This window comes from Myiozetetes cayanensis, unplaced genomic scaffold (genome assembly GCF_022539395.1).
Source record: "Myiozetetes cayanensis isolate MyiCay16 unplaced genomic scaffold, myiCay2020 scf2-11, whole genome shotgun sequence".
Taxonomy (NCBI): Eukaryota; Metazoa; Chordata; class Aves; order Passeriformes; family Tyrannidae; genus Myiozetetes; species Myiozetetes cayanensis.
This window is the reverse complement of record NW_026087411.1, coordinates 48,851,813-48,865,449: the sequence shown is the minus strand read 5'-3', so window position 1 is coordinate 48,865,449 and position 13,637 is coordinate 48,851,813. Positions and strand designations below refer to the sequence as shown.

At 42.9% G+C, this 13,637-nt stretch overlaps 1 protein-coding gene across 6 annotated transcripts in view; it reads right to left on the bottom strand.

The window, feature by feature from the left end:
• Window positions 1-12,110, bottom strand: part of STXBP5 (syntaxin binding protein 5) — a 104,071-nt gene extending 91,961 nt beyond the window's left edge. For all 6 annotated transcript variants that reach the window (XM_050315118.1, XM_050315120.1, XM_050315123.1 and 3 more), the window contains exons 1-2: window positions 11,802-12,110; window positions 9,924-10,021 (exon numbers count right to left, since the gene is read on the bottom strand). In XM_050315118.1, the coding sequence (XP_050171075.1) occupies window positions 9,924-10,021; window positions 11,802-11,954 (251 nt within the window). In that variant the 5' untranslated portion in view covers window positions 11,955-12,110. The remainder of the gene's footprint in view (window positions 1-9,923; window positions 10,022-11,801) is intronic.
• Window positions 12,111-13,637: the final 1,527 nt, after the last annotated feature.

The window sequence follows — 13,637 nt, the reverse complement described above, 5'->3', positions numbered from 1 at the left end:
CAAGTAATTGATTTTGAAAACTGTAGCACTTCAGACTGCCCTTCTTCAGGTATTACAAGATCAGCATCATTGTTACTACAAAAACTTCTGGTTTCATGTTAACAAAGCCATCTGGATAAAATCCTGAGTAACGTGCTCTAGGGGCCCCTGTTTGAGCAGGGAGGTTGCACTAGATGACCTCCAGTGGTTGCTTCCAACCTCACCCATTGCATGATTCTGTGAACCTAGCATTTCTCCAAGTATTTCATCTTGCACTTTGTTTTCTATGCTAGCAGACACATATTTCAAGTTTCACCTACTTTCACTACTCTTGGCCCTCAGAATTTGAAGCAAATGAAAAATCTCAAAAATCTCTCAAGTAATAAGCTGTAAGATTAGAGCTATTGTGGACAAAAGACTAGGGAGGACCTACTCCAGAACTTTAATTAAAAAAATCTTACTAATACAGTAGTAAAATCAATCTTAATTCAGAAATTGATATGGCTGCCTCAATATAAGCACTATCAATTACCAGATTTTTTTAAGCAAAGCTTAAAGGGATTCAAAATAGACTGAATCTTTGCAACAAGTGATTAAGTTAGAACAATTAGTACACAGACGAAGGCTATCATCAAGTTCTACAGATCTCAGACACAAAAGTAGTTTTAGAATCTCTTACTTAGAAGAGATTTTAAGTGTAAGACAAAACAGTTCTAATTTTTGTCAGAAAGTCTTAAAGCAAACATCAATGCGTCAGAACAAATTAAATGACAACCACAGAAAAAAGTAATTTCATGAAAGCATTGTAAAAATCAAGAGGAATCAGGATTCAGTAAGAGTCCCCAGAGGCTACATATTTTAGAAATTTACTAAATAAGGAATTATACCACTCTACCAGTCCTCACTACTGAAATATTTCAGGTTTTGTTGTTTCCAAAATCTTCATTATTTTGAACTATGTCTAAATTCAGTGATACAAATATCACTGACAGGTTTAAATTATGTCACTAGACCTTCACCTGTATTTGCACTGGAAGTCAACAGTAGTAGTAACTTAGTGCTGCCTTTGATAAACATGTAAGCTGTACAATTATCAAGTGTCTGTGATAGGAGCGTTGACATGAAAAAGGTCACTGAGGTATCACCAGCTGAATACTAAGAGGCTACGCCAGACTAGCATTGGAGTACCAATTACAACACCGCAATTGAAACTTACAGTTCAGCAAAATAAGGTAACTTCAAAAGCTGCTGACAGACAGCACACTGGCAGCAGGTACGCAACGTGCTTTCATACGTGGTTTTGCCTCACAAGTACTACAAACTTATTCCTCAAGCTGGCAAACAAATAAATCACTACCTGTCAAAGAATTAGATCTCTGGAAAAGCAGTGTCTTGTCTATTTAACAAGATGTACTTTGCAGGATTAAGAATTTGCAATTTTCAAAAAAACTGTAATGACCAGTTTGATAGTACACTCCAAGATGAACCACACTGAGAGCAGCAAAAGGAAAAGAGAAGACACAAGAGATTAAAAGATAAAGACTACCACAGTATCAGCTCTCTCAAAACTATGAAGAACTCTATTTTTCAAAATGTGAAATCATTACCAGTTAGCTAAGATCAAGGACAAAGTGAACTGTTCCCAAAATTGATGTCCAGCATTTATGTTTAACTTCACAATGAATGTAATAATTTACAAGTTTTATTCTGTTTTTCACTGAGCTTGTACACAGATAAGCCTATTAAAAAAAAAAAAAAAAAAAGTGCTATGGGACTCTGATAAATAATGCATCATTTTACTGTTCCATTAAACTAAGAAACAAAAAATAGGTCTAGAAGAGCAATAGGAAACAAAAAAACAACTGAGGGCACTTTGAGTCACCTTAAAGTTACTTTGTAAGAATGCTTATCTTTGCCTTGAGAAACTTTTGTACAACAAAGAGACGTGGACACTTAGAAGTCTAATGCAGTTACAAAATTTCTGTCAAAGGAAGTTTTGTTAGGAAGGGTTTCTTTATCACATCTCAAATCTTGAGCTGCTTCTACTTTTGCAGACGTGACTTCATTAAAACTGCTCATGTCATCTCCTGCAGCAATGATGCTACTTCAGTTCTAAAAGCCCTTCCACAGTGACCAAGAAAGAACAAATCCTTTAAAATGCTGAATTAAGATCCTGTTGAGTTTAGCAGTGTGCCACAAGTCTGAAAGCATAAGCTGGGTCCCAGTCGGCCAATTTCCTGTTACAGTTTACTCTAACATCATCAGATCACACTATCCATACCACCTCAGTGTTTCACAAATAGCTACAATGTACAAGGAAACAGACTATACTAGTGCTACAGTAACCTGCAGCCTTGCAAACTTTGCATGCTTTCCAAAGATTTCCTTCCCCAGGTTCACCATGACCGAGCAAGTTCGAAGCCATTGAGATTTTAGCCATTAAGCCTCTGCTCTGTCAGTAAAATACCGAGGGGGAAGTTTTCATTGTGAAGTTCATTTTTGTAAATTACAGTATGAGTTCCAATACAGTTATACTTCAGGTATTTTTGAACAAAAGCCATTACCAGTAAAAGCTGCTTTAGTAGAACTAATGTATAGGCAATAATTCTTCAAATCAAAGACCTGCTCCAGGATAGACTTCCCCACAGCCACAGTTGCTCTGAGGTGCACCTGTTCCAGCATGACATTGTCCCTGGGTCACAATGCTTTCAGAGATACACCTGCTCGAGCATGGCCTTACCCAAAGTCCCTTCAGAAATAAACCTGCTCTAACATGGCTTTACTCACAGTTGCAGTCCCTCCAGAGGCATACCTGTTCTGTTTTGGCCTTATCCATGGTCACACAACTTTGAGGTGTTCCAGCCTGACCTCATGGCGCAGCCACTGATGCTTCAAGATCTACCTGCTGCAGCACAGACTTATCCTTGGGTCTCAATCCCTTTAGAGGTATTTCTGCTACTGCACTGGCACAAACACAGCCACAGACACTTCAAGATGTACCTGCTCTGGCATGGGGTTATTCACAGACACTTCAAGATCTAGCTGCTCCCACATGGACTCATCCATAGGCCACAGTCCTTTTGAGTTCACACTGGAGTTGCAGCCAGTCCATCAGCACAGACACGTCAGTGAGTCCCTGGCCATCTGCCAGCTCAGGCACATCGCCGCTGCTGTTATCAGAATGTTCCCAGGCACAGCACAGGAAGGTGATAAGCAGCACAGCATGTAGAGAAAGCAAAAACCAGCCACTAACAAGCACTAGACTAATATACTGTAGGCAAGCAAGGCTCATGACAAGCACCTGCCAATTAATAGCTAATCAGCAATTACTGCTATAAATTCCATCTGGCAAATTCCAGTCAAACCTGTCATTATCTCAAACCCTTTGAGCTGCACATTGGTTGCCCTAAAGGACTGCTGTGATTTAACCCCAGCTAGCAAGTGGGCCCCACACAGCCACTTGCTCACTTCCCCCATGTGATGGGGGAGAAAATCAGAAAAGAGAAAATTCATGGTTTAAGATAAAGACAGTTTAATAAGTACAGCAAAGGTCATGCAAAAAAGCAAGGCAAAACAAGACATTCATTCAGTGCTTCCCATGGGTCAGGAAGGAGGCACCTGTAGGAAAGCAGGGCTTCATCATCCATAGCAATAACTTGGGAAGAAAAATGCCATCATTCCAAACATCCTACATTTCCTCCTTTTTCTCCCAGCTTTATATGCTGAGCATATGCAGCTTTATACACATATGGTACAGAGTATCCCTTGGGTCAGCTGTCCTAGGCTATGTCCTGTCCCAACTCCCTGTGCACCTCCAGCCTGCTCACTGTGGGGTGAAGTGAGACACAGAAAAGGCCTTGACTGTGTAAGTCCTGCTCAGCAATAAGGAAAACACTGCTGTACTATCAAGACTGTTTCGAGCACAAATTGAAAACGCAGCTCCATATCAGCAACTGTGAAGAAAACTAATTCTGCTCCAGCCAAAACCAGCACACCAAGTTTCCCAATAAGTTAAATCACAGATTTAAAAACTACACCATGCTATCTATTATGGATAATTCAGTCCAAGCTTTCTCTGTGTACGACTAAGTTGTTACAATTCCATACACTTTTAAGAGATATAAGTCTCATTGTGCTATTTTGTCCATATTTCATTTCAGAATACTCAAAGGTAGCTATTTTCTTCATTTAGAGAATGGGGATTTTTCAGTGAAAGAAAGATATGAGAGCGCTAATGATAGCCACATGAATTACATTCTGGAAGATATCACAAGAAATGCAGTAATGGTAAAAGAAATGGAAATTTTACAAGATTGACGTATACTTTAAGCTAAGTACTTTGCTTGCTTAAACTACTCCGTGAATTGGGTGGCAAGGTATCCAATAAATATTTTCTTATTAATAAATAATCACAGAGTCTGTCCAGCATGACACTACTGCAATATTTTTATTAGCTTTACTAAAGTACTCCTCCCAAAACAGGAATACTTGTTCAAAGTCCGGAACACTACTTACAATGATTGAGACCATTTTCTTCAGTGTACAAATGACAAGAGACCCTGACAATCCACAAAAGAATAGTTCAGTTCAACTTTGGCATATTCATGGAATGGAAAGAATTACAGAAAAATTTAGGTCAGAAAGGATCACCCACGTTAATCTGGTCCAGTGTCCCAGCTGAAGCTGTGCAAACTTCAGTTTGAGAAACTGAAATCTTTGCTCTGCATACTGTAAACAACTCCTGCTGCTATCCTACTGCCAATGTAGAGCTACTACAGAGAAAGAGCAGGTGTAGAACTACTTCAGTTAAAAAATATTCACAAAGCAAAAAACCCAATATACAATATCTGAAGTTCATGCTTCCATAAGAAGGAAAAAAGTCACAGTCAGACTGCCTTGCATAGTCTGAATGATCCAAAGGAAAAGTATATTTAATGGATATAACTACATCACAAGTCTGAAGTGGTATTTTATTAGAGCTTCAGACAATTCAGGAACTGACTGTGTAGAACCTCACACCCAGGCTATTTTGATTTAAAAAAAATGTAAGTTGTGAGTTCTCATAAGGGCCAGAGAATGGAAATCACAGAGAGCAAGCTTTATACACCTCAAATACATAAAAACTTCATCCTTTTTCTTACATAAAAGTCTATGGAGAAATTAACAGATACTGACACTCAGAATGAATGGAATCTTCAGATATTTAACAACAGAATGATGAACGATCTAATTTTTCTCCTTCCTGGGATCATGGTTTGCAAGAAAAAAAAAAAAAACACAAATTAAATAACCTATTCTGCTTGGAAATAAAGACTGAGGCACAATTTGGTCTGTGTGGAAGGTGCAACATTTATTCTACAAGTATTCCCTTTATTCTCAAGAATTTCTAGTGGCAATGGTCTTCCTTTTTAGAATTCCCTCTATCAAGAGATAGGCTGAGCTTCAAGCTACAAATGTCTATTTTTAAAGTCATGAAGTATCAATAAAGATATTGTATTCATGTTGGTAGACAATCACAATACATCTCGTTTGATATATTGCCCTACTTTTTCTACTGAGAAATTAAAGTGCAGAAATTTGAAACTTGTTTAAGATGGAGCAGTTAAACTGCAGAGAGCAGGAGAAATACTTCATTTTTTCTGCTTTAGCTTCAAAGTTTATTCTATCTTATAAAAGCAAACAAAAAAGCTCAGCTGACTAATAAATTAATACTTGTGTAGGACCCTGGACTTGAAGTTCTGAGCAAACATTATCCTAAAGACAAAAAAAAGGTCCTGAAAAAGTCCATTTCATCTTTCTTAAGCCTTTTTAGAGATTAAATGACACCCTGTTTAGATCACATTAGACTTCTAGAGGGACTGTTAAGTACAAGAGAGACAGCAATGGACAGCATGGAAGCAGGACTATTACCTATGACACTGAACACTGTCTGGATGTCACGGGGTGAAGTCTAGCCAATGACATCAAATTAAACCATGAGTAGATATACTAAGCTAACTCACTAGAAGGCTTTATATCTGCTGTGAAAACAAAACACAGACAATTATGAACACGGAAAAGAAGCAAAGCTTAGATGAACTTTTAACTACTTGACATCTCACATGTTGCAACAGCAGATCAAAAGGCAAAAGCCACCATGGTAATAGCAGCCAAGTCCCTTCAAGTATGGAGAAAGCCAAAGATATTGACCCGCAATGACAAATGAGGCTATCAGCAGCTTATACTGACCATAGCAGTTTGAAATCAATAGGGAACACAACTGCTCCCTGGGGGGATCACATCCACAAAAATCCCGCACTGTGAAAAAGTGGGGGAGCCTGAGGCAGAACTGCCACACTAGAGGCAGGCTCAAGCCAAGACTCAAACACCTCGAGCATCTGGAACTAGTGTCATCAGCACCACATACTCAGAGGAACAACTGGATGATCATGTCCAGGTGAGTGCAACTGTTCGTGAGAAATTATCTGAGATTTTATGTTACTCACCACTGTGCATCTGCCCTTGTGCCTACCTCATCACTCAATTTCCCCTGCAGTAGTGAAAACAGAATCAAAAAACTATTTTCAACAAATCCTTATGTCACAGAGATGGTCCAAGGTTTTTATTCTACTAAGCTACTCACTCTGCAACTTTTCCTCATACACCATAAAGGAACCAAGCTGTTCTTCAGAGCTGAGAAAAGAACACAGCCTTTGTTGGTAATTGCTCAAAGCATTCCTTTCTATATAGGGGAAAAAATACTTCTCCAATTAAAATTAATACCTGAGCAACAGTCTGCCTCAAACATCTACTTTTTAGTCTTTTAGCTAAAGAGTTAGAAATATTCCTAAGTAACTCTGGAAGTACAATCAAGTTTTTTAAAAGGAATACAAGGGATATACTGCTCAAGATAGTGAATAACCCCAAACTACCCTTAATGACTCATTAGGTTTAAGTTTTACACCAAAAGCAGTCTTCTCCTGGTATTTTTATGGACTTCTCTCCCTCTTAAAACTGCAAGATCTTGAACCAACTGCTGCTTATAGGTATGGAATGTCAGTCACACTTCTGGCACACTAAGTTACCAAATACATAACATTCCCACCCAACTTTAACTCATCAAGCCTAGAGGCAAAGAATGTTAACAGTAGTAATTCTGCTTCAGTCCAATTACTGAAACATGACATCTATAGTTTAGGTATTTCCATTTTTACAGTTATTTTGTAGATTCAGTTAATTCAATGCAGTGTTGATGTTATTTATTATATTTATTTATTAGAGATAAAGACAAAGTCAGTGAACTGATAGTATATTTGTATCCACAGATTTTGGTTTCTCAGAAAAAGTTTTAGTTCTGTTTTTACACATCACTGTAACAGTACTAGAGACAATATTTAGTATTTGTGTATCTTTGTTCTTCTACTAGTGGTTACAGTCCTCATAAAGAAGAATGAGGCAAGAGTGTGGCTAAGAAAATTCCACCTTTTCTGATCAATACTGGTTCTGAATTTAAAACACCCATATTGAAGTCTGACCAAATACAGATAACCTCTGTAAAGACATTATTTAGCTGATAAATACCTGAAGTCAAATCAAGACTTTACCATTAATGTCCTCACATTAAATTTCAAACAGGTTCTCATTCCTTGATTTAAGAATATTTTAATACACTTTCTAGAAAAAGACTTGTTTCCCAATTCCCCAGATCATTTACTTACAATAGAAAAGAAGTGAAAGCTTGGAAAGGTTCACCTATACTTGAAGACACGAGGAAAACACTAATACCCAGCTCCCATTTGCTGGTAGGCAATGAGAGAAGCATTATCATTCCTTTACTTCTATACTCTCACAGCGTGAAAACAGAAGAAAATGAGGATCCCGCTTTTGGATTTATTTCTCAATGAAAATCACTTTACTGACACTCAGTCTTTCTAGTCCATACCTCATTTTAATTAAAAACACTCTTGCAGTTTTAAAGAGTAAGTGGCTCCCACTTGAATGAACCCTTGCACATAATTTATTATTCATGAAAACCTTAGCAGGCAAATCATTCGGAGGGTCAACAAGCACTTCTTGGCTCTGATTTTATCTCTGAGCAATAGAATGAAATAAGCACTTCTTGCAAGCTTTACTCTTTCCCAATGAGTGCTTTTCAAACTAGTTTCATTAGGCAGAAAGTGAGGGGCTGGTTTTATATTGGGAATACATATTAGGAATCTAAGTCTATTCCTTCTGCCTGCAAAGAAGTAATCACAGGAGATGCAACTTTTGCAGTGTTGTCTGGTTCACAGCTTAGGTTGAGGGCTTTTAAGCAGTTCTTCCAAGAATCAAGAACTGTATCAAAGTACTGAGAAGCATATTCATCATCAAGTTAGGGGAGCACTAACCTCTCAGCCTCTGCATGAAACCTCTTCCGTATCTATCTTTAGAAAATACATTTTCTGTCATCTTCTCACAGTAACTGTTTCTTCCCTAATGATTTTCCAATTGCCCTCTCAATTATTTAGAAAGCAATTCACACTCCAAGAATTCATAGGTGTGTGTAGTCACATAAGAGCATCCATAAACAGGTTTTGTTGAGTCATCGTTATCCAAACTGCAACATCATGTTGCCCAAAATTACAGGTGAGTAAGCTCTAAATAGGTGCATTTTCATCTCTCCTTTTCCTCCAATCCAAATCCTTACTTTTATATCTCTTGCTTTCTCACTTATTATTATTACAATTAACAACACCACCTACATGAACTGTACTCTTCATTTACATCAACTTTATGACCTTTACAAAAAAACAGTTTATGGAGTTAAGAGTAGTTTCAAATACAGCATTAAGAACACTGCGCTGTCATCACTGTTCATCATGCTTTGAATTAAGAAATCTTGGGAGTTCATATTACAAATCTAGTTTTTCAGATCTAGTTTTTCAACTTCTTTTAAAAGTCAATCCCCCTGAAGCAATTAACCTTACAGACAGTAGCGATGTTCCAGAAAGAAACAAAAAAGGTTTACTTGTAGACTAATATAAGCAGCAAAGGAAAATATTAGATTTACCTACAGTTTAAAGAGGATTAAATCAATTTTTCTAGAAAGATGGCCTAAGCCTTCCCCATAATGTTTAGAGTTCAGTCAATTTCAGGACAACAAAAAATTTAACTCATTATCTTATGCTAAAAAACAAAGGTTTGGGCAATAGCAGTGTGGATTAAAGAATCTACAGGACACCATCTTTTAAAAATAAAAGTTAAAACACATATGTTGTTATGTGGCTTGGGTAGTACCATATGGCTGCAGTACCATATGGCTATGAACATATGGGTAGTTCACTTTTTAGTGAACAAAAAGAAGCAGGGTTACTGGTGCCTTATTCCACAAATTCATTCTGCTCATCTCAGTCACTAGGAAACTATTAGCAAGATACAATTCCTGTACCCTTTACTGTTACCACTTGAAACCATCATTTGGCAACTCAAAATTAGTAGCAGGTAACTACAGCGTTACAAAGCTTATCTCAGAAACAAGCCCAACAAAAGCAAGCCCACCACCCCAAAAAAAAAAAAAAACAAAACAAACAAAAACCCCCAAAACCCACTCACAGCAAGCAGTACAGAATGTTTCAATCCCAAAGGATGGAACAGAACAACAAAATAGAGCTCAGCCCACGTTTCTCTTTAGACTTACAGTCAGCTGCTATAAGCTGTCAGCACACTAGTAACCCTCTACAAAATGTATATATTTACTTGAAATAATGGGGACTGAGCAGCCATGCCTCACATCATGAACATGACTTGAACTGACACAAAAAGCAACCATAACAGCCAAGCCAACCACAAACAGAAAATAGAGCTTGCTTTTTTTCTCCCCTCCTGCATACCTGGTTCCCACCAGACTTCTGAATGGTTCCAGCAGCTGAATCAAAACATCACTTGCGTAAATTGCACTAAATCCACTTCAGAATACAAAAGGATACAGCCTTAGTGCTCCACTCTGAGTCCCGATGGCCAGTATTTTCTGGACTGGATCAAATGCCAAGGCTGAAGGTTGATAGGGGAAACCATGGCGTACAGTCTAACAAGTCAGAGCATGATGGGTCAAGCAGGATACCAAAAATAAACAGAATCAATACTGTATGTTAGAAAACAGGATTCAGCGTTAATCACAATTTAAAAAGGAACTACAAAGCATTTAAATAACAGATTGAGAAAATCAGCTCTTACATGAACTAATTATAAAAGACGTTTTCCAGTCATAATTACTCATTCATCCTTGAGCACCAAGTGATAGTCAGACTTACTGAAACTTAATTTTAATCCTACATTTCTTCTGTACAAAGACTACATCAACTCAGTATTTTATTTTTTCATCTACTCCATTCCCTGAGTAATCTTATTTTTAGCTCTAACAAAGACACTAAACTATTAAAATCTGAGATCTGCCTAGCAAGTTTGGCAACAAAGCCAGACTTGTCATCAGAACTATTACAAATTACTAAAGATTTGCTTTTCTGAGAATCACTTCAATTTCAACCCAACAGGCTCCACGTGACAATGCAACCTCTCTCAGAACATTAAGGGAAAAAAGAAAACAACCTGAGCTTGACAGAATCAAACTCCCACCCTCTGCTTTCCCCAAAGAGAACAGTCAGCCCCAGAATTAACAAAGTCAAAAAATACCCCACCTCAACAATGGTATTCTTTCTTAATATGAAGCTATTGGCACATTTAGCTTTTTGGTTAGCCAAGACTAATTTGGTAATTGACCAAGCAATAACTCCATTATGCTTCTTGGGCTGCAATTAATCAGAATTGAGAACATAACAAAAGTGTCACCTATTCTTATTTGCGCTATAAACACACATGGTGTAAGCCATGCAGATGTTAGCTTTTCCATTTCAAAACCTTTAGCTTAAAGCAGAAGTATTCCATGACCTCATAAACACACAGCAAACTTCTGATATACTCCTTCTACTTTACTGAAGTTGCAGGCATACCCCACAACTCTCTGTATTTCACAAACAAATAAGATCTAACTGGTAACAGCTCTGCGCTCCTTTCATATCCTTTGTGACCAACTTGCAAAAGCAGCAGAAATGCCTGCAATACTAGAAAAAACAAGTAGGAGAATCCATAAACAAGCTCATCCATGTCAAGCTAGGCCGTGGGTGCATTGCAAAGATAAAAATGGGCATTGGTATTCAAATCAGCTTTTATTCCTCTTGGTACAGCTGGTGGTTAATTCACTGCATCATTTTCTGAAGTGTGCAGACACAAACTGCAGTTATTGTATCACGCACAAGCAAATAAATAAACAGGAACTTTGTCTCTAGAGAAGATTGGCAATAGCAGCATCAGCAAGCAACTCGGCAACACACTGCAGTGAAACCACCACAAACGACGACAGCCTTTTTCAGGCGTAAAGAAACAGGAAAAATGCATTTCCAAATAACGCAGAGCAACAGATCCCCTGTCCTTCGGGCCCATTAGCAGAGGTTTCTACTCAAATGCCGCGATAATCACATCTGCACTACAGCTAGGTATCACTCCTTCCCCCATCCATCCAACTCTTTCTACGAAGCCTTCATGAACGCGGTATTACTCGCACGAAAGAACCTAGAAGACGACAAATCCCAAGACTCTCCAAGAAAGATGACTAGAGAAATCCAGCAAGACCTGTACAGCTACACCCGCCGCTTTCTTCCCTTCTTCACCCCCCGAAATACTGAAATCCAACAAGTAAACAGGAGCAGCGGGCAGGCTCGGCACGGAGGAGCAAAGCCCGCAGCGCCCATCGCGGCGGCGCGCCCCCTTCCCCGGCCGCCAGCCGGCTCGGGGCTGCAGCATTCATTCACCTTGCAGAGCTGGAAGTGCTCGGACTGGAGCGTCTCCTGGATTTCCGTCTCCCGGTTCCCCGCCTGCTGTTGCTGCGCGGCGGACGACGCCGAGGCGACGGCGGAGACCGCCGTCAGGCCGTCCAGCACCTTCCTGATGTTAAATTTCCTCATGGTCTTCGGCGGCGGCGCTCCCGCTTCCCTGGCCTCGCCGCCGCCGCGCTGTCACCGCCGCGCCGCCCGCCCCGCAGGCGGCAGACGAGCCCCCGCCGGGGAGGGCGGTGCAGGGGCGGCCCGCGGTCGTAGGCGCCGCGCTCCTCCTCGTCCACGGAGAGGGCGGCGAGGCGTCAGTCCGGCAGCGCAGGGGCGCTTCTCATCGGGGCCCGAGGGCTCGGAGACGGAGACTGGAGCCAAGCAAACAGGAGCCGGTCAGCCCACTAAGCGCCGCCACCGCTGGTCACGACTCGCCGCCCGCGGCTGCTCCGCGCCCCGCTCCCTGCCCGCCGGTGATCGCCCCGGTGCCGGCCGGCCCCACCCTGGCCGCCCCTCCCGCCGCCGGGGCTGTGCGGGCTGCCTCGCCTCGCCTCTCCGCGGAGCCCCCGCGCCCCCCGCACAGCCCGCCTCACATCGTGGCAGCCGCGGCCGCCGCTGTCACCTGTCCCTACGTGCGTGTGTGTGTGTGCGTGTATGTGTGTGCGTGTGCCGGTCCCTGCCCGCCGCCGCAGCCTCTCCCCCCGCGGCTCGGCTCAGGCACCCTCCGCCTCCTCAGAGCTGCGTGTGCCGCCAGCCAGTCACCAGCGGGGCTTCTCCCGGCTGCTGCCAGCGGCTGCCGCTGCCCGCCCCCACAAGCATCCCCCTCCTCCTCCTCCTCCTCCTGCCGCGGAGGGCGCCTCCCCCGCCTCGCGGTCGCTCCCCTCTTGCCTGGCAGCGCGGAGCGCAGCGCCCCGGGGAGGAGCGGCGGCGGCACCGGCACCCCCGCGCCGTGCCCAGCAGCGGCGGGGCGGCCGCTCATGCGCGCTAAGAGCGCTGGCACCCGGATGTAGCGGTGCGCGCTCTCCCCGCCCCGCCGCGCCGTGCGGGGGCCGGGACGGTGTGCGGGGCGGGCGGGGCGCGGCGCGGCGGGAGCTGAGGGTTGGCCTCCGACCGGGCGGAGGCGGCAATAGGTAACAGGTAGTAGCGGCCGGAGGTCGCGGCTGCCGTAGGCAGCGTCACTCCTGCCGCTGGCGCGGCGCCGCGCTCCACGCGTGTTACCCGCGGCGGGGCCGGCGAGGCTGTGCCTCATCCCGGGCGGCGGGGCGGCTGTCGGCCGGGGCCGGCGCAGCGCCGGGCGTTCCCCCGTGGCGGTGCCGGGCTGTGCGGCGGCGGGACAGCGGGGCCACTAGGGCCGGGGGAGCGCGGAGCGGCGGCGGGGCTGAGGACGGGGAGAGGGGAGGTAGCGGAGAGGCGTGTGTGAGCCCCCCGTACCCCTCACCCCGGCCTGGGAGCGCCTGCTGAGCGTGGCTCAGGGCGGCCCGGGCGGTCCCGAGCGGAGGTGCAGCCAGCCCCTGGCGTCGCCAGGCGAGCGCTGGGATTACGGAGGCGCTTCCATTCGTTCTTACGGCTGCAAAACCAATGTAAACTGGTGGCACAGTGTTAAACGTTTCTTTCTGATAACCGCTGTTGTACGGTATTCTGTACTCTGCTTTTATTTTTATTTTAGTCCTAGCTTGCAGTTTCGGATTATCTAGTCAATGGTCAGTTAATAAACATCACTCGTGTCAATCGTTGTTGCATTGGTGGAGATAATTATTATTTGTGACTCTTCATTGAACTGGAAGATCAATGATCACTTTTGAAGGAAAAACTTGTAGAGATGTG